Source organism: Ictalurus punctatus, chromosome 24 (assembly GCF_001660625.3).
Source record: "Ictalurus punctatus breed USDA103 chromosome 24, Coco_2.0, whole genome shotgun sequence".
Classification (NCBI taxonomy): Eukaryota; Metazoa; Chordata; class Actinopteri; order Siluriformes; family Ictaluridae; genus Ictalurus; species Ictalurus punctatus.
The window spans coordinates 7,933,448-7,961,367 of record NC_030439.2 but is presented as its reverse complement, the minus strand read 5'-3'; the positions used below and the strand labels follow the sequence as shown (position 1 = coordinate 7,961,367).

Sequence of the window (27,920 nt, the reverse complement as noted above, 5' to 3'; positions counted from 1 at the left end):
CATATTTAAGTACTATTATAGACCATTATTGAGTACTAACACCTACCGAAAGGTCTGTTTTGTGTACCGGTCTTCTGGGTTTTCTAAATTAGTAAATACTTTTAAATGTAGTGTCAAATATTTTCATTTATTTGAGACACAGCTCATGACAACAGTCATGATGACAGTGGAAAGTTTGAAAGTGAAACAGAGCTCATCAGTGTATTTGACATCGCTGTGCATGAAATCACTAAACATTTTGCAGTTTGACTTGGAAACCTGACAGATAAGGATCTTTCGGCTCTAAGGTGCCAACTATCTTGAATGACACATTTAATCCTCATGTAATATACGTACATAAGACATTGTGTGTGAATAATGCCTATAAGAACATGCCATGTCGTGTTTTATATCTTATTTATCATTTGAAGCTGTACTTTTTGAAAAGCAATGTCAAGAATTGCAAGCTCACACTTCGACTTCACTCATTATACAGTGCAAGGAATATTCCTTTGGTTTTTAGTCACTTACATTGCACATATGGTACTGACATAATTATTATTTTTTTTATTTCCAAATGTTACAATAGTCCTAAATTAAATATCTGGAATTAGACCAATGGTCAAGGCCTGGGGTTGCAGAAAAGTTGGGGTTGTTTGCCCAAAACGTTTGTGAAACCCTGGCCTATATGCATGTGTGGTTACTGCAGGCCTATTTGTACTATTTGTTTAATTATGTTAATTTGCATATTGTGATAATTGACACTATTGTGACACTGACACTATTTTTTACAACGACACCTTGACCTTTTATTCATTATTCACAAAGCTACTGTATGTGATCTTTCTTTATCATTTCCAGTATTGTTATATTAGTAAATAAGTAACTTTGATTTCTGCAGCATTAATGCATATTTACAGTATATCTGATCGTAGACATCCCTACAGTCATCAATCTTTAAAATCATTAATAATTAAGGAGCTGTAGCACAACTCCTGCAGGTAATCATCTTCTACCAGTTTCTACAACTGTGATAAAGTTGAACCATCCTTAAAACTGTGGTACGTTTGTACATCTACTTGCCTGTTAATTGGTCATTAAAGCACATTTGTTTTGCCTGCCTTTACACACACACAACTGGCTATGCCCATACTTATTTAAATTTTATTTTCCAGTGTTTTTTTATTCTGCATCTCAAAGTCTTGTTTGCCAAACTACCTCAATTCATGAGCGTTAGTTATACCTTGTCCGACATGCATAACATATTAACATTTTGTCTGGATGATGGGTAGATGAGTTTGCCCATAACATTGACATCATATTCATTACTAATCATTTATAGACATTTCTAAATTTTCTCTTTACACATCCCTTTCATATTCTTTGGACTGCATTTATGTTTTTAGATTTCTGCAAGTATCTTCTAATGTTATAAGTGTATCAAAATAAGTAAGGTTTTAAGATTTAATAGTCCTAATAATCACTAGAGCTTTAGAATGAATAAGATTCATTGTTTGTTCATTAACTTTTTTTTAAAGGTTTTATTCATTCCTTAGTTGATTAATTAATATAAGATGAATATTAACATGAAAGTCAGTGAAAATGATTTGCCACCAGTCTTGACGACATGCAAGGAGTATTAACTCTGTCATTTTAATGACCTCCACTTACAGTATCTTCGAGACCTCAGGAGTCATTAATCAAATCAAGTGGTCTTGAGCTGTGTGACTATGAAAGGGTAAGGACTTTTGTGAACTTCCAAAGTTCCTTGTCTGATTTCTGTTAGATTTATTTAGATTTAGATAGATCCATTATGTTCTGCAAAGTTGTCCTAAACCTTTTGAGAGACGATAATTGCCACAAAAACTTAGATACATGTGTCAAATAAAAGCAAACAAACATGTAATTAATGTTAATTAATCTTCCATCCATCCATCCATCTTCTACCACTTACTCCTTTTCAGGGTCACAGGGAACCTGGAGCCTATCCCAGGAAGCATTGGGCACAAGGCGGGGTAGACCTTGGACAGGCTGCCAGTCCATCGCAGGGCACAATCACATACACACTCACACACCCATTCATACACTACGGACACTTTGGACATGCCAATCAGCCTACCATGCATGTCTTTGGACTGGGGGAGGAAACCAGAGTACCCGGAGGAAACCCCCGCAGCATGGGGAGAACATGCAAATTCCGCACACACATGGCCCTGGCGGGACTCGAACCCAGAGTTCCAGCCTGGTGACCAGGTGCTCCTCCTACTCCCGAACGCTTCCTGCAAGTTCCTGTCTCACTGGCAGGCCCCATACACAGTCCTCGAGATGGTGAGCCCAATCAGGTACCGGTAAACACGCAGGCACCCAACTGTATCATATTAATCTATTTAAAAAATTTGTCGAACCCGCACCAGTGGTGTCTGCCTTTGCCACTCTCCCCACCTCCAGCGGCCACTTGCAGTGCTGGGTTCTCCCTTTTGGCCTCTACGAAGCTCCAGCAACATTCCAATGACTGATGGACACTGTCCTAAGACCACACAGGTCATTCGCAGCCACCTACCTGGACGATGTTATCATCCACTCCTCCACCAGGTTGGACCACCTCTACCATCTAGGGGAAGTCTTGGGGAGCCTTCAAAAAGCTGGTCTGATGGCCAACCTGAGATACTGCCATCTGGGGCTGACCAAGGCACCGTACCTGGGGTATTGCATCAGCCGGGGCAAACAAATCGAAGAAACAGGTATGTGCCTTTTTGGGGTTGGTGGGATACTACAGGAGATTTGTGCCTAACTTCTCCTCTCTATCCTCCCCCCTCTCAGACCTCACTAAGAAAGGACAGCATGCAGTATGCAACCATGAAGTATGCAACAATGAAAAGAGAAGCCCTGGCAATACAACTGGCCATAGAAGAGCTACAGTATTACCTGGCAGGTCAGCACCAACCATACTCATTTGCAATGGATGGTCAGAGCAAAGGACACCAATGCCAGGGTAACCAGGTGGTTTCTATCATTACAGAACTTCTGTTTCCAGGTGCAGCACTGAGCAGGGGCCCGTCATGGAAACGTGGATGGCCTCTCAACATCCTCCGGCAGTAAGTTTGAAGCTGATGCCCCACAGAAGCTGACGGAGAAGACAACAGCACCGAAGTCATCACTCCCTGGCCACGCTGCACCCTCGGCCGATACCCACTGACCAGCAGATCAGGTACCCATTTATTCACAGACAGATGCTGATAAACCACCTGTGTGACAAATCCATAGCAGGAGGCGTGTTAGAATCCATATGCTGTCAGTCTTTATTTTGGAATACACAAAGCAAACAATCCAGGGTAGCAGGCAGCATCATGGGCAAAAGGGAAAGCACGGTATGAACCAGAGACACAGATAAGTGGCAAACAAATCCAAACGAGAGGCTAAACGGCAGAATCCACGAAAACAGGCAAAAGGTCAGAGCACAAAGAAACAGAGTCAATAGCATGGCTTGGTATGGCAGAATAAAACTGGCAACGCTTCACAATGGGATGTGGTAGCTGAATGGCTTATAAAGCAAAAAAAACAGAAGTGAACCAGAACTCAGGTGTTGGCTCCCTCTGGTGGCGGGGGGAGCTGTTTCTGGGCTGATGTGTTACAGCCTGTATTTACTGTGTGATAAAACACATAATATTATGCAGTACTGTGCAAAAGTCTTGCAACAGCATATGCAAAGAAATGCTGTAAAGACGCCATCAAAAATAATTAAATGAAATGTTTCTATATTTAAAAAATACTATAAAGAGCAGTAAACATTAATGAATGAAACAAAGTCAGTATTTGATGTGATGACCCTTAAACAATTAGTAGTCTCAGGCACAATTTGTACAGTTTTATAAGGAAATGAGCCATTGTTCAGCCATGGTTCTTCTGGAGACTTTGACACTCACACTTGCTTCCTCTTTTTGAAGCAAAACCCAGCAGCCTTCATTATGGTTTTTTTTTTTTTTTTTGTCTGAAATGTGGTCTCTTATGTAATATGCTGTTTTCTTTACTAACACAAACATTTTCCTTTAACATTTAATTTTGTGCTGCAAAACTAATGTTTGGAAATCTAAAGTACGAAAAAAAAATAGGCTGCCTAAGACTTTTGCAAAGTACTGTATGTGTTTTAATAAAACAGGTCTTATAAAGTAATGCACAAAAGTCTTAGGCACCCACATTTTGTTACAGATTATCTTATGACTTCAGCATTATTCAGGTTCCAAACTTTTTCAATAAAAATTAAATGTCAGTTAAGAAATATCATATTACATAACATCACTTTTCAGACAAAAAACGTTGTGACCTTCAAAGTATTGAGACAAACTGGAGCAGATACACCAAGATGCTCCACAAAATGTACCAGCCAAATTCCTTCATGAACTGCACAAATTGTACCTGAGACTACTAATGCTTTTAAAAAAAAAAAAAAAAAATAAATAAATAAATAAATAAATAAAAAAAAGCAAGGGTTGTTACACCAAATGTTGACTTTTTTAGTTTATTACTCTCAACAGCTCTTTATAGCAAATTGATAAGTAAAAACAATTAGTTTTCATTATTTTTAAAAGCCAATTTTTTGCTTTTGTACAGTACTGTATCTCTGCCATGAAGATTATAACCATGGGTGGCTGGTATAAGTGCACTAGCCGTGCTAAGCCCTTGTTGAGCATGCTTCACTGACACATCCATGTACAAATTCAAATGATCAAGGATGATGTGGTTGGATTTCATGGACATACAAGATTTGAATAAATCTATGAACACTAACCATACCCCTAACCTTAACCTTTCATTACATTTCATGTGAATTGAGTTGTGCAGAATGTCATACAAACCTTTTATTGCATGATGGATAATTTTATTTGACAGCATTGCAATCACTGTGGCTCATCATCACACAGGGGGAAATTATTGTAAATACAATACAGAAATCTGGACTGATTTGTGGACACAGTGTGATTGACAGAACTATAAGCATAATAATTCATTAACTGCTTTATCCTGGTAAAGGTCACACTGAATCTCCAGCCTATGCCAGGAACACTGGGACTAAGGCAGAAATACACCCTTAATAGGACACCAGTCCATCACAGTACACTGTGTGCATACTTTCACACTTAGTGTCAATGTAGATTAACTAATCCATCTACTGGCATGTTTTTGGGAGGTGGGAGGAAAATGGAAAACCCGGAGAAAACCATCATGAACACTGGGATAAACATGCAAAAATACTGAGTTCCCAAGTAGTAACCTGAGCTCAGGATCAAACCTGGGATCCTGGAGCTGTGAGGTGGCGACGTTACCTGCTGTCACTATGCCACTGTACACAGTCAAGCACACATGAGAGACTGTGTGCTATTTTGTGTAGCAAGTGTGGCTCGTTTCGTAGAAACTATGCCACCCTGAGAAAATTGGGAAAATAACCCAAATAAAGACACACAAATACGTTCCACTTAGAACAGGCAAGAGGCATGGGTTTCCATAAAAAATACATTTTATTTTGAAGTTAAAAAGACTGGCCTAGAATTATTTTTAAAAACACAGCAACTAACACAGTCAGGCAATGGTCAAATAAAACAGTCACAAGAAGAAATGAACAATAATCATAGGAGGACTGAGGCTTCCTGTATGAAGGGAATGCTAGTACGGCAGCATCAGCTATACAACAGGGAAAAGAACCCCACCAATCAGAATTATACCCACAAAATTCACTGCAAATAAACACAGCAATAATAATGGCCCTTGGTTAAGTGAGTCTACAACAATGCAATACTGATTCAAGGTAAATGACTGTCACTCTTGCATCAATTAAACTCTCTTACACTTGGGCAGAGATTAACTGCCTTAATTATGCACCCTGTTTGTGACTCTGTGCTGTCTGATATTGATTAAAGATGAGAACAGTAGCCAATATGACCTGCAACCTTGCATTTAGCCTGTCACACCTGACAGCAAACCCGTAGCTCAGTGAGAGACCTCACTTACATAGTTTCCAAACTATCCCTGCTGATCTACTCTATAACACCTGTGAATTATCCTCTATTTGTGCACAATAACAAAACTAAATGATTTCATCATAGCATAACTGTTGAAGAATGACTGTCCAAATCATTCAGACGCTGCTGCATGCTTATACTGTCATCTGTCTTCACTACATTGCTCATAAAACCATATTTCACTTATATACTACTCTAATCTCTGCATTTAAAAACACAGATATAGTATATCTTACTATGTTTTCATACATCCAGCACAGACGAAAAAAGGACATTAGCTTCAGTTCAAATTATGTCTACATTTTGTAAATCACATATAATCACAGAATATCACACTATAAAATCAGTAGAACTCTGGGATGCCTCCACTGCCAACAATAATAATAATAATAATAAACTTTATTTTATAAAGTGCCTTTAAAGCAGCTTCTCAAAGTGCTCTACATAAAATCACAGTCCACAGAAAAATAAAACAAATAAAAGTTAATAAGGACAAAAACAACAACATTAATAATAAAAATAATTATAAAACAATCTAAAAAGACATCAGCAAGATTGTCTAGTCCTTCTTGTTACTTGTAATTTGTATGCCTCAAATACCCTTAAATATATTTAAAACAGGAATGAAGTTATTGAAGACCTTGCTGTGACCTTGACTTTCGACCAAATTCTAATCAGGTCATCTCCTGGTTACAGTAATAATACTAACTAAATACTACAAACATTCAACCAATTGTTCTTGAGATATCGTGCAAACAGGAATCTCAGAAGGATGAACTGCTCATTGATAGCCAGAAAATAGGCCTTATTTGGGCCCATTCAATAGGAAGGAAACTATTGAAGAAAAACTATTTCAGACATTTGACGTTGGACCTTCACACTGTTTGGACCAATTCCAATGTTAAAAATGCATTTCTGAGAAACCTTGTTGTTTCTCATAGATGGAGTGACTGTATTATAGAGACTACACAGCTTACGAGTTTTACGAGGACGTGAACATTTTTACAAGTCAGAATCTCGTAATTACAGTAATTATGATATGGCTTAACTCGGAACTCAGGATACAAGGCAGGGGACACCCTGCCAACCCATCTCAGGGCACTTTGGACTGGGGAGGAAACCGGAGTACCCGGAGGAAACCTCGGCTGTGTCTGAATATCCCTACTACCGCCAAAGTAGTAGTATGTTCAAATTTTGAGTATTCATAAAACAGTAGGCGAGAAAAACCCGGATGACCTACTGCTTACACCGAGATTCTGCAGTAGGGAACCAATGGATACTGTGCTATCCCATAAGGCAACGGGACTGGCATGGAAGAGCTGTCAGAATCAAAAATGGCAGAAGGCAGCCTGTCGCCTCTTTTAAAGTTGTAAGTCACATGACAGTGTCAACATGGTGGATCTAGTATGTCTGGATTGTATCCATTCTACACAGATATACCGACCAGTATGTACTGTATCAACAGCTGAGCAGTAGGTACTCTCACTATATACGATTTCGGACGCAAGGCCCCAAAGCATGGGGAGAACATGCAAACTCCACACAATTCAGGAACCCCAATTCCTGGAGGTGCAGTGCAAGAATGACCACTAAGCCACCGTGCCCCCCTGAACATAATGATTTTTTAAAAATTGAATTAAATAAATCTATTTCGATTCTAATATCTTTAAACTCCAATACATAGCTTGGTACTGTGATACTATGAGTTTGCTCTCATAATGTTACTTTAGTAGTCGCCTTCACTTCTGAAGACATACACATGTTCATACACATGTTCATTCATCAAAGTAAACATGTTTTTATCATGGTTCAAGGACAGGATAAAAAAAAACAACAACAACAAACAAGCAAAAAAAAAAAACAACAACTGCATACCATAGACGTCAGAGCTCTGCACAATACCAAAGTGGATGCTGTAAAATATTCACATCAGTGACATAAAATTGGACAAAACATTCTGCCCACACCCTGTTATTCTCTGGAGAGCCATGGTCTCATCATCCGCATAACAATAGAGTAGCGTGTTGGAGTGAGCCTCTGCACACTGGCCTGTGCCACCCCCCTCATTAAAATGTGGAAATGGAGACTCTTCTCAAATGCATTTAGGAAGCTGTCTCACGCTATAATGCGACCATGTAAAGGCCACATATGTCGAAAGGTTTTCACATTCTCTCTTTCTAGAGACACTCTAATTGAGGTTACCTAGTGCTATGTATGAGCTGCACTACAAGTTATTTCTGGGTGTTTTTATGTAAAAGGGGAAACAGACAATATCTTATTCTTTTCCACTTATTGCATCCATAATCTGTAGTGGGTATATTCAAATTTATTATCTAAATAGACAGGCAGTGGTGAAAACCAGACAACACTAACGCAGGAATGAACAAGGAACAAGTAGCTGGGATCTAGAAAACAAGGAATTAGGAAAGACGAAACTAAGAACATTGAAAATATGCCTTATAACCATAGTACTGAAATATACAGAAAAAGAGAAAAGGACCCCTTTTTTGTACATAGGTTAATGGGACAAAGTTTTGTAATTTGGAAAAAAAAAATAGCCTGGGTGACAAGGTTATGTTTTTTAACTGACAGAACCAACATCATAGAAAATTGTTATACTTGAAATTCTGCAAATGAACCATCTGTCAGAAAGAAAAATGGATCATCTCCATAGGCAATTGACTGGGACACCAATTATATGTTGGTGAACTGACACCAGCTTTATTTCTTGTCACTGATGGGCAACAAAGGTGTGAGGAAATATTAAACACTCTGCTGTGTGCATTATACACCTGCATATGCCTCATAGGCTCTGTGATGGACATTTCTTTAGACAGGGAAGCAGTGGTATTGCAGCCAACCTGTCATTGCGAGGAAGAACTGCACATGTCTGAGCAGGCCTGAGTCCATATTTTGTCCAGATTTAAACATCAATTTTATGAAAACACCACCTGGAATTCACAGCTTCCCAGTTGCCAAAAACAACAGCAAAAAGAGATCAACATCCCCAGATATCGAGTAGGATAATATTTAAAACTGCTGTAAGTAACAAAACATACATGTGCACAGTGGACTAGAAATGTAGGATGGATGAGGAGAGCAGCAGCACTCTTGTCACATGAAAAGCAGTTTCAAGGTTTATTGTCAAAGACAAGAAGCTTTTACAAAGAAAATCTCACTTGACATGTTGTACATACAAAAGCAAGTTCTCACATCCCACCCTCCGCACATACCCTCTCATCCACCCATATTGCACATACACTGTATTAGTTACTGATTAGTTATTAATCTTGTTGATTTGTCCATTCATATGACTATAACAACCGCAGAGATGTAAGCAGTAATGCCATCATGAAGACACAACCTGTGAAGCTGTCCCAGGCTGTGTGAGGGCACAGGAGGGTTTAGTAGACCACTGACATGCAGAATAGGACTGTCTGAAATATGCCTACTTCATAAATCTGTGATGGTTTAGACCTATGTGTCATCAGATAAGTCCCCAAATCTAAGTTAATAAGTTTGTATCTTATTAAGACAATAATTCTCATATTTTGTTAATTTTGGTCTGCTGCATTTTCCTAGTAAGAGATTCCACACCCAGTGAAACTTCCCTGGTTAATTAGACATTTTAATCTATGTAGAGCATTTCTGGTTATTACTTACTCTTGTTTGTTCTAAGCTGTCACATAAGAAAGGTGCTAAGCTAAGATGCATAAAACACTAGCTGTATGTGTAAGCAAAATGAAGTAATGCATTAGAATGAGTTATTTTGTCTAGTTACTAATGCAGCTATGGATAACAACTAGACCAGGCTAAAGTAAAAATGTAGCTAACACTGTCTAGTAAAATACACCATATGGCCAAAGGTTTGTGGACACCTGAACATCACACAGCATATGTGCTTTTTAAACATCTCATTCCAGATTTAGTCCCCCTTTGCTGTTGTAATAACTTTTCTCCCACCTTTCGAACGTGGCTGTGGGGATTTATGCTCATTCAGATACAAGCGCATTAGTGAGGAGGTCTTGGGTGTAGTCAGAGTTCCAATTCATCCCAATGTGTTAATGTGTTAATACAATAGTCAAGGTAGCTTTCATGTCAATGGCAGAATCAGCGTATAACTACACTTCCCAGAAAACAATGTGGCCTACTAACATGGCCACAGAGAACTACAACAACCAGTCTTATTCACATTCCCACTCACCTGATTACTGATTACATACACCTGGACTCAATCACAGCTATCTCACCCCTTTCCAATGCATCCTGGGCTACAAACCACCCCTGGTCCCGTGGAACACCAACCCCATGGACTCACCTGCTGTAGATCGCTGGTTCCAGTGAAGTGAACAGGTGTGGGAACAAGCTCACCAACTTCTTGAGCACACGGCCCAAAGTAACAAGAGATCTGCAGATTAACGACGGGGTGCAATGCCCAGCTTTGAGCCAGCAGAGACCTATGGGTTAGGGAGGGAAGCTATAAACCGTCTCACAGGTACACTGGCCCATTCAAAAACCTCCAGAGAATAAACAATGTCACCTACAAGCTGGAATTACCATGCCACAACCACCCGGCTCCATCCTTCTATGTCTCCCACCTCAAACCAGTCACTCAGGGTCCCCTCGCAAAAGACATCCCCCCTCCACACCTGCAGCACCCTTGGATATTGAAGGTGAGCCAGCTTACTCTGTAAGAGAAATACTAGATTCACAATGCCGAGGTGGTAAACTTCAGTATCTGACTGACTGGGAGAGGTACGGCCCCGAGGAAAGGTGCTGGGTGTGAGCCCATGACGTACTTGACCCCCTACTGTGTCGGGACTTTCATACACGCCACCCCAATCACCCCGACCCACATCCTAGTGGGAGGCCTAAGACAAAAAGCACTCCCGGAGGTAGCGCCCGGAGGGGGTTCTGTCATGGCAATGCTGGAATCAATGTATAACTACACTTCCCACAAAACAATGCAGCCTGCTAACATGGCCACCGAGAACCACAACAACCAGACTTTCTCATGTTCACACTCACCTGATTCATGATTACACACATCTGGACTCAATCACCTTCACAGCAACTTCACAAGGACATTTAGTTCACTCAGTCATTGCGAAGTAGACGCTCTGTGTCAGTCTATACCAAGCAGTTGTTCCATTGTTTGTTTCTCTGGTTTTGATCTCATTTTGTTGTTTATATTTTTGATCTTGCCTGCCCTTGTTTATACTGTTTGCATATTGCCTGACCCTTGCCTGTACACTGACCATGTAGTTTGGATTAAGTCTTTGTACTGTTTGCTTGATTGCTGATTGTCAGGCTGATCATGCATGGGTGGATGCCACAAAATGTAATGGAAGCGTGCAACTAATCGGACTGACAATTGTTCCAATGTTTGGATAAAAGTACATTGCTGTGAAAAAGCATTTGCCCCCATCCTGATTTCTTCTTGTATTTTTGTGTATACCTCATACTAAATTGTTTAAAAAATTTAAACAAAAATATAAGATAAAACAAATGCAACCTGTGTAAACACAAAATACAGTTTTTAAATGATAATGCTATTTATTGAAGCAAAAAAGTTATCCAATACCAATTGGGCCTATGTGAAAATGTATTTGCCCCATAGTTACTAATTCCCCAATTCTGCATTCATAATAGGATTCAGCTGGACTGGATGCAACCAGGCCTGATAACTGCAAACCGTGGACAATCAAATCATCACTTAAATAAAAAAATTTAAACAGCATGAAGTTGGTTACCTCTCCGGGAACCGTCACCTTATCGTGGTGGAGAGGTTTGTGTGTCCCTATGAACCTAAGGGCTGTGTTGACTAGAGCCTTGTGCTCCTGGTAGGTCCTCCAAAGGCAAAGTGGTCACAGGGGAGGGGCCAGACTAAGAATGGTTCAAAGAAACCCTCATGAAGAAAACAAAGAGAGGAGGAGTTACCCTGCCCGGAGGAAGCCCGGGGCCCCCGTCTGGAGCCAGGCCCAGAGGGAGGGCCCGACTGCGAGTGCCTGGTGGCTGGGTTTGCCACGGAGCCCAGCCGGGCAAAGCCCGAAAAAGCAACGTGGCACCCCCCTCTCCATCCTATGGGCCCACCACTCATGGGGTGAACTGTGGGGGTTGGGTGCGCTGCTACACGGGTGGCAGTGAAGGTCAGGGGCCTCGACAGACCAGACTCAGGAGGCAGAGGCTGGCTCTGGGGACATGGAATGTCACCTCTCTGTGGGGGAAGGAACTGAAACTTGTGCGGGAGGTGGAGCGCTACCAGTTAGATCTGGTGGGGCTTACCTCTACGCACAGTCTCGGTTCTGGAACTGTACTCCTGGATAGGGGATGGACTCTATTCTACTCTAGGGTTGACCAGGGTGTGAGGCGCTGGGTGGGTGTGGGAATACTCACAAGTCCCCGGTTGAGTGCCGCTACGTTGGAGTTTACCGCGGTGGACGAGAGGGTCGCCTCCTTACGCCTACAGGTTGTGGGGGGGAAAACTCTGACTGTTGTCTGTGCATATGCACCGAACACCAGTTCAGAGTATTCGGCCTTCTTGGAGATCCTGAACGGAGTCCTGTATGGAGCACCAGTAGGGGACTCCATAGTTCTGCTGGGAGAATTCAATGCGCACGTGGGCAATGATGGAGATACCTGGAGAGGCGTGATTGGGAGATACGGCCTTCCTGATCTAAACCCGACCGGGCGTTAGCTGTTGGATTTCTGTGCTAGTCATGGACTGTCTATAATGACTACCATGTTCGAACATAAGGAGGCTCATAAGTGTACGTGGTACCAGAGCACCCTAGGCCGAAGGTCGACGATTGATTTTGTAATTGTATCATCTGATCTGAGGCTGCATGCTCTGGACACTCGGGTGAAGAGAGGGGCAGAGCTGTCAACTGATCACCATCTGGTGGTGAGTTGGGTCAAGGGGTGGAGGCCCCTGTCCGTGAGATCTTCAACTAACACCTCCAGCGGAGTTGTTCTGGCATCCCTGTGGGGGGCATTGAGCCTGAGTGGGCAATGTTCAACACCTCCATTGCTGAAGCTGCAGTGGAGAGCTGTGGTCTCAAGGTCTTAGGTGCCTCAAGGGGCGGTAACCCTCAAACATTGTGGTGGACACTGGTGGTCAGGGAAGCCGTCCGACTGAAGAAGGAGGATGTGTTATTCCGGAGGACTCCGGAGGCAGTTGCAAGGTACTGACAGGCCCAAAGGGCTACAGCCTCTGCCGTGAAAGAGGCAAAGCAGTGGGTGTGGGAGAAGTTTGTAGAGGACATGGAGAAGGACTTTAGGTCGGCACCAAGGTGTTTCTGGAAAACCATTTGCCACCTCAGGAAGGGGAAATGGGGAACCATCCAAGCTGTGTACAGTAAGAATGGGTCGCTGTTGACCTCAACTGAGGAGGTAATTACACGGTGGAAGGAACACTTTGAGGACCTCCTGAATCCGACTAACACGCCCTCTATGGTAGAGGCAGAGGTGGAGGCTGATGGGGGATCATGTCAATTTCCCTGGTGGAAGTCACTGAGGTAGTCAAACAACGACACAGTGGCAAAGCCCCGGGGATTGATTAGATCTGTCCAGAAATGCTGAAAGCTCTGGATGTGGAGGGGAAGTCTTGGATGACACGCCTCTTTAACATTGCGTGGAAGTAGGGGACAGTGCCCAAGGAGTGGCAAACCGGGGTGGTGGTTCCCCTGTTCAAAAAGGGGGACCAGAGAGTGTGTGCCATTTATAGGGGTATCACACTTCTCAGCCTCCCTGGTAAAGTGTACTCCAAGGTGCTGGAACGGAGGGTTCGGCCAATAGTCGAACCTCAATTTGAAGAGGAACAATGCAGATTCCATCCTGGTCGTGGAACAACGGACCAGCTCTTTACTCTCGCAAGGATCATTGAGGGGCCCTTGGAGTATGCCCATCCGGTCTGCATATGTTTTGTGGATCTGTAGAAGGCCTGTGACTGGGTCCCCAGGGGTTTAATGTGGGAGGTGCTGAGGGAGTATGGGGTGAGGGGTTCCCTTCTTAGGGCTATCCAATCGCTGTATGCCCAAAGCGAGAGCTGTGTCCGGATTCTCAGGAAAAAGTCAGACTTGTTCCAGGTGGGGGTTGGTCTCCGCCAGGGCTGCGCTTTGTCACCAATCCTGTTTGTGATATTCATGGACAGGATATCGAGGCGTAGTGATGGTGGGGAGGGGTTGCGGTTTGGTGGCCTGATGATCTCATAGCTGCTTTTTGCAGATGATGTGGTCCTGATGGCATCATCGGTCCGTGACCTTCAGCACTCACTGGATCGGTTCGCAGCTGAGTGTGAAGCGGCTGGGATGAGGATTAGCACCTCTAAATCTGAGGCCATGGTTCTCAGCAGGAAACTGATGGAGTGTCTACTCCGGGTAGGGAATGAGTACTTAACCCAAGTGAACAAGTTCAAGTACCTCGGAGTCTTGTTCACGAGTGAGGGGATATTGGAGCGGGAGATTGGCCGGAGAATTGGAGTAGCAGGAACGGTATTGCGATTGCTTTACTGCACCGTTGTGATGAAAAGAGAGCTGAGCCGGAAGGCAAAGCTCTCAATCTACCAGGCAATTTTCGTTCCTACCCTCACCCATAGTCATGAAGGCTGGTTAGTGACCGAAAGAACTAGATCGCGGGTACAAGTGGCCAAAATGGGTTTTCTCAGGAGGGTGGCTGGTTTCTCCCTTAGAGATAGGATGAGAAGCTCAGCTATCTGAGAGGAACTCGGAGTAGAGCCACTGCTCCTTTGCGTTGAAAGGAGCCAGTTGAGGTGGTTCGGGCACCTGGTAAGGTTGCCCCCTGGCATGTGTTCCAGGCACGTCCAGCTGGTAGGAGACCTCGGGGAAGACCCAGGACTAGGTGGAGAGATTATATCTCCGTACTGGCCTGGGAATTCCTCGGGATCCCCCAATCAGAGCTGGTTAATGTGGCTCGGGAAAGTGAAGTTTGGGGTTCCCTGCTGGACCCGATAAGGGATAAGCGGTTGAGGATGGATAGATGGATGGATGGAAGTTGGTTAAAAGGTCATACCCAGTAACGCACTCTGCCAAAGTTGAAAGACATTCCAGAAATAATAAGAAAGAAGGTGACTGAAATACATCAGTTTGGGAAGGGTTACAAAGCTATTTCAAGGCTCTGGGACTCCAAAGAACCACAGTGAGAGCCATTACCTCCAAACAGAAAACCTTGGCACCTTGAGAATTTCCAAAATTCCTCCAAGAACACAGCAACCTCTCTTCCAGGAAGTCACAAAAGAGCCAAGGATAACATCAAAGGAACCACAGGCCTCTCTTGCAACAATAAAGATCACTGCTCATGACTCCACTATCAGAAAGACACTGGGCAAAAATAGCATCCATGGAAGAGTGGCAAAGTGAAAACCACTGCTAACCCAGAAGGGTCATCTGAATTTTGCCAAAACACACCTTGATGATCCTGAAACTGTAAGATCAGTCTGTAAATTGAAACTCAAGAGCAACTGGATTATGCAGCAAGACAATGATCCAAAGCATAGGAGTAAGTCCACCTCTGAAAAAAAAGCTAAATTTAAGTTTTGGAGTGGCCTACTCAAAGTCCTGACTTAGTCCTGAACCAATGGAGATACTGTGTCAGAACCTTAAATGGACAGTTCATGCTTGTAAACCCTCCAGTGTGGCTGAACTAAAGCAGTTCTGCAAAGATGAGTGGGCCAAAATTCCACCACAGTGCTGTTGAAATTAGTTTTACACAAGAGTGATAAGTGTTGGATACCTTTTTTTTTCTTCAAGAAAAAAAATAAAAAATAAATAAATAAATAAAAACTGTATTGTGTGTTTACTCAGACTGCCTTTGTTTTATGTTGCATTTCGTTTGAAGATCTAAAACTATTTAGTATGAGTTACAAAAACAGAAGTAATCAGGATACTTTTTCACAGCACCGTATATAAGAACAGCTTTGGAAAGACTTCCTCTCCTGTTTGCCTTAGCATAAGATCTTTACTATACAATGTAACAGTTTGAATTTGTGTTATGTAGTTGCAAATTTTAAATATTTATTGATATCAACAACTGCAGTGAGACATTACTACCCACAGCATGCACCTAATATGTATGTTACCAATGGCCTAATATTTTACTGATTTGTCACTGACATCAACAAAGCACTGAAACAGAAGCCCTCCAGCTTGTGTATGAGGATAATTATGTATAATTATCTTGCTGCGGTCAGACATGATTGTTCAATGACCCAAATTATGAAGGTGAACCATTTTATTGAGCATAGGCTACTTAGCTGTCTGATGTTAATGCAGTTATGTCATAGTATTATATAAACGCTTCGGTTTGAAGGTTGTGGTTGATTAGATAAGCAAAAAATTTAACTAACTGAAAAGGTGCATAACAAACCGAAATAATTCACTGTTTAAAAAAAAATTGCAGTGTAGCTATTAATTGCACTTATAGGTTGGTAACTATAATACATTTGTAAATACAGGATTTTAGAGGATTTGTAATTTTGTAGTATTTTTGTTGATAATATTTATTGATGTATTTCCCTGGTCAATTCACTGGCGATTTCTTTTTAAATGTGCCCTCTAAACTCTAGCTAGTTAGTTTACCTAAACAAAAAAATTGGTTTTATATATCAGTAAAATATTAGCCAATTGCTTTCATACTTCCACACTAGGCTCATACTGTGAGAAGGCAAGTCTAATAGCGGTTGGTGAACTCACTGTATATGCCTAATGAAATCACCGCTTAGACATACATAAAAAAGTAAGAAAAGCGATGCAAAATAATTATCTACATGTCCACAAAACGAGCAAGATTTGTCAACATATGTTATGCAAATATAGGAATGGTGAATATCATTGAATAATATTCTTAAAAATTAATTTCCCCTGCTAGATTTCAAACCTTAAGGGAGAATTTTCTATGGATTGATGAGTTAAAACTGGAACTGTTTGGAAGACAGGGGTCCCGTTACATCTGGCGTAAACCAAACACAGAATTCCACATAAAGAACATCATACCTATGGTCAAGCATTGTGGTGGAAGTGTGATGGTGTGGGGATGCTTTGCTGCTTAAGCGCCTGGGCAACTTGCAATAATTGAGGGAAACATGAATTCTGGTCTCTAAATTAGTAAAAACGAGATTTTAAAGGATTTGTAATTTTGTAGTATTTTTTGTTGATAATATTTCTTGATATATTTCCTCTTTGTCTTATTTGACTTGTATATGCCTAATTAAACCACTGCTTAGATATACATTTTAAAAAATGCAAAATAATTATCTGCACATCCACAAAACGAGCAAGATTTGTCAACATACGTTATGCAAATATGGGAATGGTGAATATCATTGAATAATATTCTAAAAATATATTTCCCTTGCTAGAGTTGAAATGCAAGATCCTGGAAGCATATAAGCACATTCATGTTTAGGCTATGTACTCCCTTCAGGACCTAGTAACACCATGAATATGAAATGAAAATAAAATGAGATAGCAGTAGTACCCCAAAAGAATAATCAGTGGCATAAAACAGTTATTATTGCTTCTATTATTATATTTTTACAATATCATAATAATGAGCCCAAATGCACTAAATGGAATGATTGGAAATAAAAGTAGATGTAAAGCAATCTGTAATGTAATATAATCTGGAGTTCTGATCTATCGCTTAATCTACAGATCATTCTGTATTCAATATGGATGTATAACTCATCTGAACGGGAATGTTACTACTGCAAAGTACTATCTAGAGAGAGACCAAGTTAAAATACTGGCAGAACAGAAATAGAATTACATGTTTCTTTAATTTGCCGTTATTATTATTATTATTATTATTATTATTATTATTAAGTAAAGATTGTGACTCCAAAGATTTTGTTAGAGAAATTATGCATAACATGAAAAGCATTTAATTTTTGGACCTATTATGAATACTGTAAATAGGTATCATATATGGTTGTAGCTCACAACAAAGTTGTCTTCAGGTTTCTTTTTGGATGGTATGCACTAATAAAATAATGAAGCAGGACAAAGACAATGATGATGAAATATTGTATGTGCGATTTATTCAGCAACTCAGCAAAAGGCTTTGTTTAACTGAAGTGAGACCTAAAAAACCAAGAGTAACAACAAATATAACAACATGAATCATGTGCATTCATGCTCATTTGCACTTGGATTGATATTTTACTTTTAACAGCTGTTTCTTTCCTGTTTATGGGGTACACAAATATGCTATTACTTCCAACTAAATCAGAGAAAACATCGTTTCTCCTAAAAAGTAATCTCCATCAAGCATATCAAATAACAGGCAGATACAGTGCAATGTATAATCCTTTATACCATGTTGTTGTTTTTTTTTTTATGTTGTTCCACTTTTAATTTCAACATTCACACACTGGATTTTGCATCTGATATAAGATAAAGAGTTGTGGCATTTACTCTCACAGCTGCAGTACAAATAATATTAATAAATAAACAATCAAGTGGGTTTTATAAATGTAATGTGTCACATTAAACTTTCCATTAATTGCACTCTAATGGTATATAAACCGATCAGTCATAAAATTTAATCCACCTGCCTAATATTGTGTAGGTCCCCATTATGCCACCAAAACAGCTCTGACCTGTCAAGGCATAGACTTGACTCTACAAGACCTCTGAAGGTGTGCTGTGGTATCTGGCACCAAGATGTTAGCAGCAGAGCCTTTAAGTCCTGCAAGTTGTGAGGTGGGGCCTCCATGGACCAGACTTGTTTGTCCAGCACATCCCACAGTTGCTCGATCGGATTGAGAGCTGGGGAATTTGGAGTCCAAATAAACACCTTGAGCTCTTTGTCATGTTCCTCAAATCATTCCTGAGTAATTTTTGCAGTGTGGTAGGGTGCATTATCCTGCTGAAAGAGGCCAGTGACATTAGGGAAGACCATTATGAACGATGGAGTGTACTTGGTCTGCAACAATGTTTAGGTGGTACGTGTCAAAGTAACATGTGCTTTCGGTGGTGGACAGGGGTCAGCATGGGCACTCTGACAGGTCTGTGGCTATGCAGCCCTATGCACTGCAAACTGCGATACATTGTGTTCTGACACCTTTCTATCATAGCCAGCATTAACTATTTCAGCTATTTGTGCTACAGTAGCTCTTCTGTGGGATTAGACCAGACGGGCTAGCCTTCGCTCCCCATGTGCATAAGTGAGCATTAGGCACCCATCACCCAGTTGCCTGTTCACCAGAGAACTGAATGTTCACTTGCTGTCTAATATATCCCACACCTTGACAGGTGCCATTGTAACAAGATAATCAATGTTATTCACACACACACACACACACACACACACACACACACACACACACACACACACACACAAACGCACACATTAAAACCACGGACAGAAGACGTAAATATAATTGATTATCTCATTACAATGGCACCTGTCAAGGGGTGGGATATATTAGACAGCAAGTGAGCATTCAGTTCTTGAAGTTGATGTGTTGGAAGCAGGAAAAATGGGCAAGCATAAGGATCTGAGCAACTTTGACAAGGGAAAAATTGTGATGGCTTGATCAGAGCATGTCCAAAACGGCAGTCTTGTGGGGTGTAACCAGTATGTGAAGAAAAACTGAAAAACAACGGAGAGTAACATTACCAACAACCTCCAAAGGGCAGGGGTGAAGCTGTCACAATTCACTCTTCAAAGAAGACTTTGAGAGCAGAAATATAGACACCATACCACAAGATGCAAACCACTCATCAGCAGTAAGAATCGGAAAGCCAGATTGGAATTCACAGAGAAATACAGAGATGAGACAAAAAAGTTCTGGAACCAAGATTAACCTCTACCCGTGTGGAGAAAGGCCAAAGTGTGGAGAAAGAAAAGATCTGCTCATGATCCAAAACATACAAGCTTAAGGTCAAGCATGACAGAGGTAGTGTCATGGCTTGGGCTTGCATGGCTGCTTCGGGAAAGGCTCACTAATCTTTACTGATGATTTAACTCGTGATGGTGGCAGCAGAAAGAATTCAGAAATTTACAGAAACAAGCTGTCTGCCAATTTACAGAGAAATGCATCCAATCTAATTGGGAGGAATTTCATCATGCAGCAAGACAATGACAAGGGTCATTGCTAACACACTGCCAACTCAACAAAGGACTTCATCAGGGGAAAAAGTGGAACGTTTTAGACTGGCCAAGTCTTAATTCAGTTTAATTAAATTTTACCTCCTGAAGAAGAGACTGAAGGGAGAAACCCCACAAAACAAACAACAACTGAAAGAAGCGGCACTACAAGCCTGAAAAAGCATTTAAAAAAAAGAAGAAAAAAAAGAATGCAACAGTTTGGCGATGTCAGTGGGTCATTTTATCTGGCTTTATCCAGTTAGTGCAAGTAAGGTATATGTACCAAAATATTAATTGCTATTTACTTTAAGACTATCTGTTGTAATACTTTTGCTCATCTAAAAAATGGGTGGTCTGCCACTAAAGGTGCCATGTTTTAAGTTGTTTACTGTAGATGTAAATATGAGGAAATAAAAGCTGAAATTCTGACCTATTTTCTCATATTCATCTTTTGAACTCAAACCCAAATGTCTTCAGGATATAGCAAAAACAAAAGAATTGGCCTTGCCATTCCCCTACTTTCAGAGGGGACTGTATACCTAGGTAGGATTACTCCTCAAATTGAAATGCTAACCAAGAACAGGATCATCTTCCATCCATCCATCCATCCATCCATCCATCCATCCTCTATACCGCGTTATCCTTTTCAGGGTCACAGGGAACCTGGAGCCTATCCCAAGGAGCATCGGGCACAAGGCGGGGTACACCCTGGACAGGGTGCCAATCCATCGCAGGGCACAATCACATACACACCCACACACTATGGACACTTTGGACATGCCAATCAGCCTACCATGCATGTCTTTGGACTGGGGGAGGAAACCGGAGTACCTGGAGCATGAGGAGAACATGCAAACTCCGCACACACAGTGCCACAGTGCGAATTGAACCCCCAACCCCGGAGGTGTGAGGCGAATGGGCTAACCACTAAGCCACCATGCACCCCTCAGCATCATCTTTTATTGGCTTAATTACTACAATAAAGCTCTGTATGTACAACCACTCTTCTAAGCTTTAGGTAAGAACAGATCCAAATGCTTGATACCTATATAAAGCTTTATGTATTTTCAACTAAGAAATACCAAATACATAATAAAAACAGCAACTGTTAAACCATTTAAGTGATATATATATATATATATATATATATGTATATATGTTTTCACATGGATCAAGACTGTCATCTAGTGGTCCAACCAGGCCTGGCACTTTATGCACAGACATATTGAGTGCTATTTCCAGTTTCTAGAACATGACAACCTCTGACAAATTTCCAACTCAATTAAGAATTCTACTGTTATTGGTGATATATACAGTCCAACTTTCAGCCAGTTTTAGATGGTTTAGTCATTGTTCCATCTGGTTTTAATGTCTATAACATTGTCTGATTTGACAATTATGCTGAAAAAGCACAATGTTTCTTGAAATAGGTTGTTTTTTTTTGCTCAACAAAACCATGACATCACATGGCTTGTCCAGTTGAATTGATCAAGCTAAGCTGCACTTCAACAGTGACCTGACATGAAGCAAGTTTGTCCAAAAGCATGAGTTAATTTGCTTCATGGTACTCCCCCTGGTTGGTTGGTTGGCATATATTTATACAAACGAATATACACTGGCCACTTTATTAGAATCCCACTTTGACTTCAGAACAGCCCAAGTTCTTTGTGGCATGGATTCTACAATGTATTGCAAACTTTCCATTAAGACTCTTGTCCATGTTGACTTGACTGCATCAATTAATTGTTTCAGATTTGTCAGCTAGTGGATTCAAATCTGAGGAGACCATTGAAGCACACTGAACTCTTTGTGATATGGCACATAATCATGCTGGAAGTCGCCATTATATGATAGGTAAGTGGTGGCCATAAAGGGATGTACATGGTCAGCTACAAAACTCACATTGGCTGTGGCTTTCAAATGATGCTCGATTGGTATTAAGTGACCCAATGTGTGCCAGGAAAACATTCACCATGCCATAACAATACCAGCAGTAGCCTGAACTGTTGACACAAAAGAGTTTGGGTACATGAATTCAAATTCTGATCCTACCATCTGCATGTTACAGTACAAATCAAGATTCATTCGACAAGGTGATATTTTTCCAATCTTCAACCATTCAGTTTAGGTGAGCCTGTGCCCTTTGTACAATCAGATTCCTGTACTTGGCTGACAGGAGTGGAACCAGATAATGTCCCAACCTTTCTGAAGTCCACAACTTTGTTCTGGAGTCTGTTAAGACCTACCTTTAGAGCCTATTCAAGATGTTGAATGGAAACAAGTCTCTCAGTTAAAGAGTGCTGCATGCCTTTCCTGCATTACCCAGATGACTCTAGACTCACCTTCTGGGTGAAGCTATGGTTTCCGCCCAAAATCAAATTAAACATCCAGTGACCTTGCAGAGTTGAATGAAGGAGAGCCTGCTGAATGTTGTTATGCTCAGTACCCACCCTATTGTACTATTTGGATCTGATGGCACTATTTCCATCATCAGATCAACTTTTCATCTGACTGGGAGGAAAGACTGGCCCAATGGGTGATGGACGTTAGCACTATGGCCTACAGACAGACTGGACACCTGGCCCCTACTGCGACATGCCACGCTATGAGGACTACCTCTTCATGGCTTATTAGAGACATGGAGCTCCAGGAAGTCGGTCAGCTTCCCCAAGTTTTACAAGTTTAACATTGCCCTATCCAGTGGCATTAGTGCAGTGGACATTTGGAGTGGTGAAATACATCCACTAATTACATACCTATATAGCTGTGGTTACCATTACTAGCCCAATAAGGCAATAGTAGAAACAGATTTTTTTTTTGTTTCGTTTTGCTAAGAGGTTCTTTTGAGATTGCTTTGGAGGTTCATCCATCCATCCATCCATCCATTTTCTATACCGCTTATCCTATTCAGGGTCACGGAGAAACCTGGAGCCTATCCCAGGGAGCATCGGGCACAAGGCGGGGTACACCCTGGACAGGGTGCCAATCTATCGCAGGGCACAATTTTGGAGGTTCAATAAACAAATAAAATTAGAAATAGGCTTTGTGCAAGTAGTATTTCCAGTGAAGGAGTATTACGCTTAATATCAGCATGAAGTTGAGTTTGGAGCTTAAATCACGCAAATATTATGCATTTTTATAAACATAAAAATTTGTGATTACAAGGTATTGCGTTACCTATAGCAATTGTTTTTTAATAGTAAATTCAACCTGTCAAAATTTAATGCATAGAACTTGATAAAATACAGAATACAATTTCCCATAACTTCTTTATATTGATTATGATATTTCTGTATATTTATCCCCCCCCCCTAATCTAGCAGGTTTGTCTGTGACTTTGCTTCACACCTTTGGGGTTGGGAGTTCGATCCCCACCACCACCGTGTGTGTGTGTCTGTGTGTGTCTGTGTAGTTCGCATGTTTGCCCCATGGTTCGGGGATTTCCTCTGACTACTTCGGTTTTCTTCACCCCAATCCAAAGACTGACTAAGCTGACTGGCATTTTACAAAATTGTCTATTGTGTGTGAATGTGAGCGACTGTGCCCAGTAATGGTTTGGAACCCCGTCCAGGGCGTCCCCCGCCTCGTGCCCTGGGATACAGGTTCCCTGTGACCCTGTGTAGAATAAGCGGTACAGAAAATGGATGGATAGATTTTCATATTGGTTAGTCCCTGTTTTAGAATAATTCATAAAAATATCTATTTTTTTATGTTATTTATGACAAAATCAACACCTTAAGTGGGAACCTTGAAATGTCCAGCCATGTAGCTTGAAATAAAAACAGGAGCTAAAACTCAGCAGGCAAGAAATGTTTAAAATAATTTATTCAGAAACATCTACATTGAATATTGATTAACATGGTCACTATATAAAATATGTACATAAAGCTCTGTCTGAAATATAAATTGTGTTGGCAGACCCAGAGGTTTGTGTGCTGGGTTGAGGAATAGTCCATTCAAATTACCGGTATATTTGTGTGTATGCATGTGTGTGTGTTTAAAATGAGGCAGGTTGCATTACATCAGCATGATCAGAATTTAAGACAGACAGCAGTTGGACTGCTTGGAATCCCTCCCCTGTTGGTTAGGAAGATAAAAATGAGTAAATCAATCAGTGTTCATTGGTACTTTCAAGTCATCTATACTAACGCACATGCTTTGGTAGTGTCGTTTATTTGTTTTGTTTTTTTAAACCCTGAACATGCTTTGAACCAGCTTGACTTTATTCAAGATGCATACCAAAGGCAGCAAACTAGATATAGTTTAAATAATAAATTTATTATAATTATTGCTATTAGACAAAACCCACATGCTGCAAACCATCAGCCCAGATCATCATGCACCCAGTATGCAAGATGAGGTTAAGTACCTAATTGAGGTCCTACTAGCATTGCATGCTACTGGCTGCTAAGGGTTCTTGATACCTGTTGTCTCTGCTGCTGTCGTTGGTACTCTTCCTCACTAGCAGCGAGGGCCTGAGCCAAGGCCAGATCCTCCTGCTCCTGTGGACTGATCATACACACACAAAGAGTGATTTTGTAACAGGCAACTCTTTACATAAAGCACTGTAAGATTAAGGTGCATCAACTTTGCTACCTGAGAGCAGATGGCGTGTGTCGGGCCGTTTCAGCCAGTGACATCTCTAATGCACGCTGGAGAGCCTGCTCCTCTGTCTTGATCCCAGGAAAGACAAATGTGCTTCATTATTTATGGCCATTTCCAATTCACTAGTATTTCAGAAGTGGTGGACATAAAATATTTAAAGTCAGAATGAACTAATATATTACCAGTCCAGCCTGATAGGATGCTGATGATGGTACTACATTCTGTGCTGCAGGGGGAACCACAGAAGGGGCTGGAGTCCTTTGCGCACTGCAGAGAGAACAATATTATTCCAAACTAAAGGCACATAATAGAATCAAATGAAGTTCAACAACGTATTTAAAAAAAAAAACTTTAAAAAAAAAAAAATCAAAAAAAAAAAAAAAAAAAAAAAAAAAATCAATATGTCTGACAAATCCCACAATTATTCACAGAATTTTAACTCACCTACTATTCTGAGCACGAGCTGTTCGGCTTGCACCAGTCGAGCTCCCTATAATGGACGAGCCTGCAGCACTACTGCTGGAGGCACTCTGAATTCTCATTAAAGCAGCATGTCTGTAAATAAATCAAACAGATAGATGAATGGATATGGCAAAAAAGGTATGTGGACACCTGACCATCACACCCATATGTGGTTCTTGCACAAACTGTTAACACAAACCTGGAAGCACAGAATTGCATAGAATGTCTTTATATGCTATAGCATTATACATTTCCCTTCACTGGAACCAAGAAGCCCAAAAATCTGTTCTGGCATGATAACGCCATGTGCACAAAGCGAGCTCCATGAAGACATGGTTTATCAAGGTTTTTGTGGAAGAACACAAGTGGCCTTCACAGAGCCCAGAACTCAACCCAACTGAACACCTTTACGATGAACTGGAACGCCGACTACGCACAATGCCTCTTCGGCCAGCCTAATACTCGTGGCAGAATTGGCAAATCCCTACGGCCATGTTTCAAAATCTAGTGGAAATCTTCCCAGTAGAGAAAAGGAAACCGACTCCATATTAATTCCCATGGTTTTGGAACAAGATATTTAACAAGCATGTATGGGTGTGATGGTCACATACTTGGCCATATAGTGTATATTAGTTGATATTACTAAAGACTTAAAATGGGTAGGTCCTGAGAGATAAACAGCAGTACTCAACATGTCCTTCCAAATAAGATTCAAGACAATGTTTACCCTGATTTGGAGACTGGCTTGCCATCAGTCTTACAATCATGGTCCAGTGGATGTCTGTGCTTAAGACAGTAGTTCAAGTGGCATTGGTCACACGTTACACGAATCATCTCCTTCTGCTTGCAGCCTCCCTTAGAACACTTATTTGTAAAAATCTGGATTAAAAACAGGAAACAACATTCAGTTAGTAGTTCAAGGCTGAGATATGAGCATGTACTTTCAAGTTTAAATGTTAATACCTTTCTTTTCCTCTGTGCAGGATCGGACTTGCAGTCACTGTCTATGTGCTCTCCAACTTTAATGTCTGGCATTTCCCCTCTTTTAATCGGAATGGGGGTATTGCACAGTGGGCACACTGGGACCTGGACATCCTGAGCAAGAAAACCAGAACTTTATTATAAAGCCTTTGTTAAATTGCTACACATGCAATGGAGCAGTATTTATCATACTTATCAGTAACAGGCACAAGTATTTGACTAATATATTTGTTATGAAACCATCTAGTTTCTGACTACTGTCCATAGCTGGGCAACTGCAGGGGCAAAGTAATCATAGCACCCTGAAACTGCTCATTTAGCAATAATTGAGCTCTCCCAGCGGGTGGCTAATCAAAGCTAATTTGCTGTGAAATATATTAATGTGTATATATATTATATATATAAAAATAAATAAATATATATATAAAAAATAATATATATATATATATTATATATAATTTTATATATATATAAAAAATTATATATATATATATATATATATATATATATATATATATATATATATATATATATATATATATATTTTATTATTATTTTTTTTTTTAAGTAAGCAGCTTTTCTGCACCAAGACTCGCTTGTACAAAGACAACACACAAACATGACAATGTCCACCACTGTTTTATTCTGACTTCACTGAACAACTGGATTTCCATATCTGTTATGTGCTTCTGGAGGATTCTTGTCCTTACTTTTTCTTACATATAGTGCTCTCATGCTAACTTGACCTCATCCAGCTTATCTGTCCACCCAGATCTGCAAGCCTCTGGACCAGCCAGCCAGCTGTGCACAAAGCTGACTTCATCTCAGCCTATGCTGGTAGTCTCTCATGTCACTTCTTGACACTCACAGAACCTTGGCACAACTAGGAGATGATGTCCACACATTCTGCATTCTCTACTACATTCTCTTTCTCTCATACTCGTAGGACCTCTGGCCAGGGAGAAGGGGGGTTCAAGTTTGCTGCACCTCATGGACAGTGTCCTTCATCTCTTTCTGAACTTCATATCTTGGAGTTCATGTTGTCACTGTTTGGAAACCTTGTAACCATCCAATCTTGATCATCCTGGTCATCTTGGCAACTTTATAGAAGACTTTTCTCTGTATTTCCAGTGGATTGCACACCTCTGATCCTGCTGGGAGACCTCAAACACCAAACTAGTGACCAGGCCTTCTCTGATCCTTCAACCTGAACCACTTACATATTGCTATTATTGGGCAATGTTTGCATCATTCACCTTTTCCTTGCTTCCACCAAGACTCCCTCCTTTAATTATAAATAAACACATGAACCTCTGACCCAAGTAAGCTGTTTTCTAACTTCTCAGCCAACCATGAATTGTCTGACCTGCTTGCATGACGTAATACCATAAAAACTTCTACAGACAGCTAAATGACCTCCTGTGTGCCAAGCAGCTAGGTTACAAGGCCATACATTCTACATAAAGTGCCCTGCTGGTAGTCACTGAAGCTTCAGTCAAAACTCCATGTCTTCCGTCTTCATCTTCCTTGACCTATTTGCTGACTCTGACTCTCATCATCATCTTACAGGACTGATCCTACCATGTACCAGTTCACTTTCATCAACTCCCAGCCTTACTTCTGGAGTCCCTCATGGGTCAATTCTTGGTCCACTCTTGTTGTCCCTGTATTGAGAATGCTGCTGCTTGTCTGATTCCCAACCTTCTCATACATGACCCCTTACAAAGTTCAATCCAATGGTTCTCTGTTACAGCAAGAATCAAATTCAGA

At 40.9% G+C, this 27,920-nt stretch overlaps 1 protein-coding gene across 4 annotated transcripts in view; it reads right to left on the bottom strand.

Moving 5' to 3' along the window:
- The window catches only part of zfand2a (zinc finger, AN1-type domain 2A), a 40,992-nt gene that overhangs the window by 7,050 nt on the left and 6,022 nt on the right, over positions 1-27,920 (bottom strand). The window contains exons 4-10 of one of the 4 annotated variants that reach the window (XM_017454875.3): positions 26,133-26,264; positions 25,897-26,048; positions 25,152-25,262; positions 24,890-24,974; positions 24,699-24,775; positions 24,472-24,611; positions 23,911-24,179 (exon numbers count right to left, since the gene is read on the bottom strand). In XM_017454875.3, the coding sequence (XP_017310364.1) occupies positions 24,500-24,611; positions 24,699-24,775; positions 24,890-24,974; positions 25,152-25,262; positions 25,897-26,048; positions 26,133-26,264 (669 nt within the window). In that variant the 3' untranslated portion in view covers positions 23,911-24,179; positions 24,472-24,499. Of the gene's footprint in view, positions 1-23,910; positions 24,180-24,471; positions 24,612-24,698; positions 24,776-24,889; positions 24,975-25,151; positions 25,263-25,892; positions 26,049-26,132; positions 26,265-27,920 lie in introns of those variants that run through there. The other 3 variants (XM_017454874.3, XM_053675316.1, XM_053675317.1) reach the window with 3 other exon arrangements.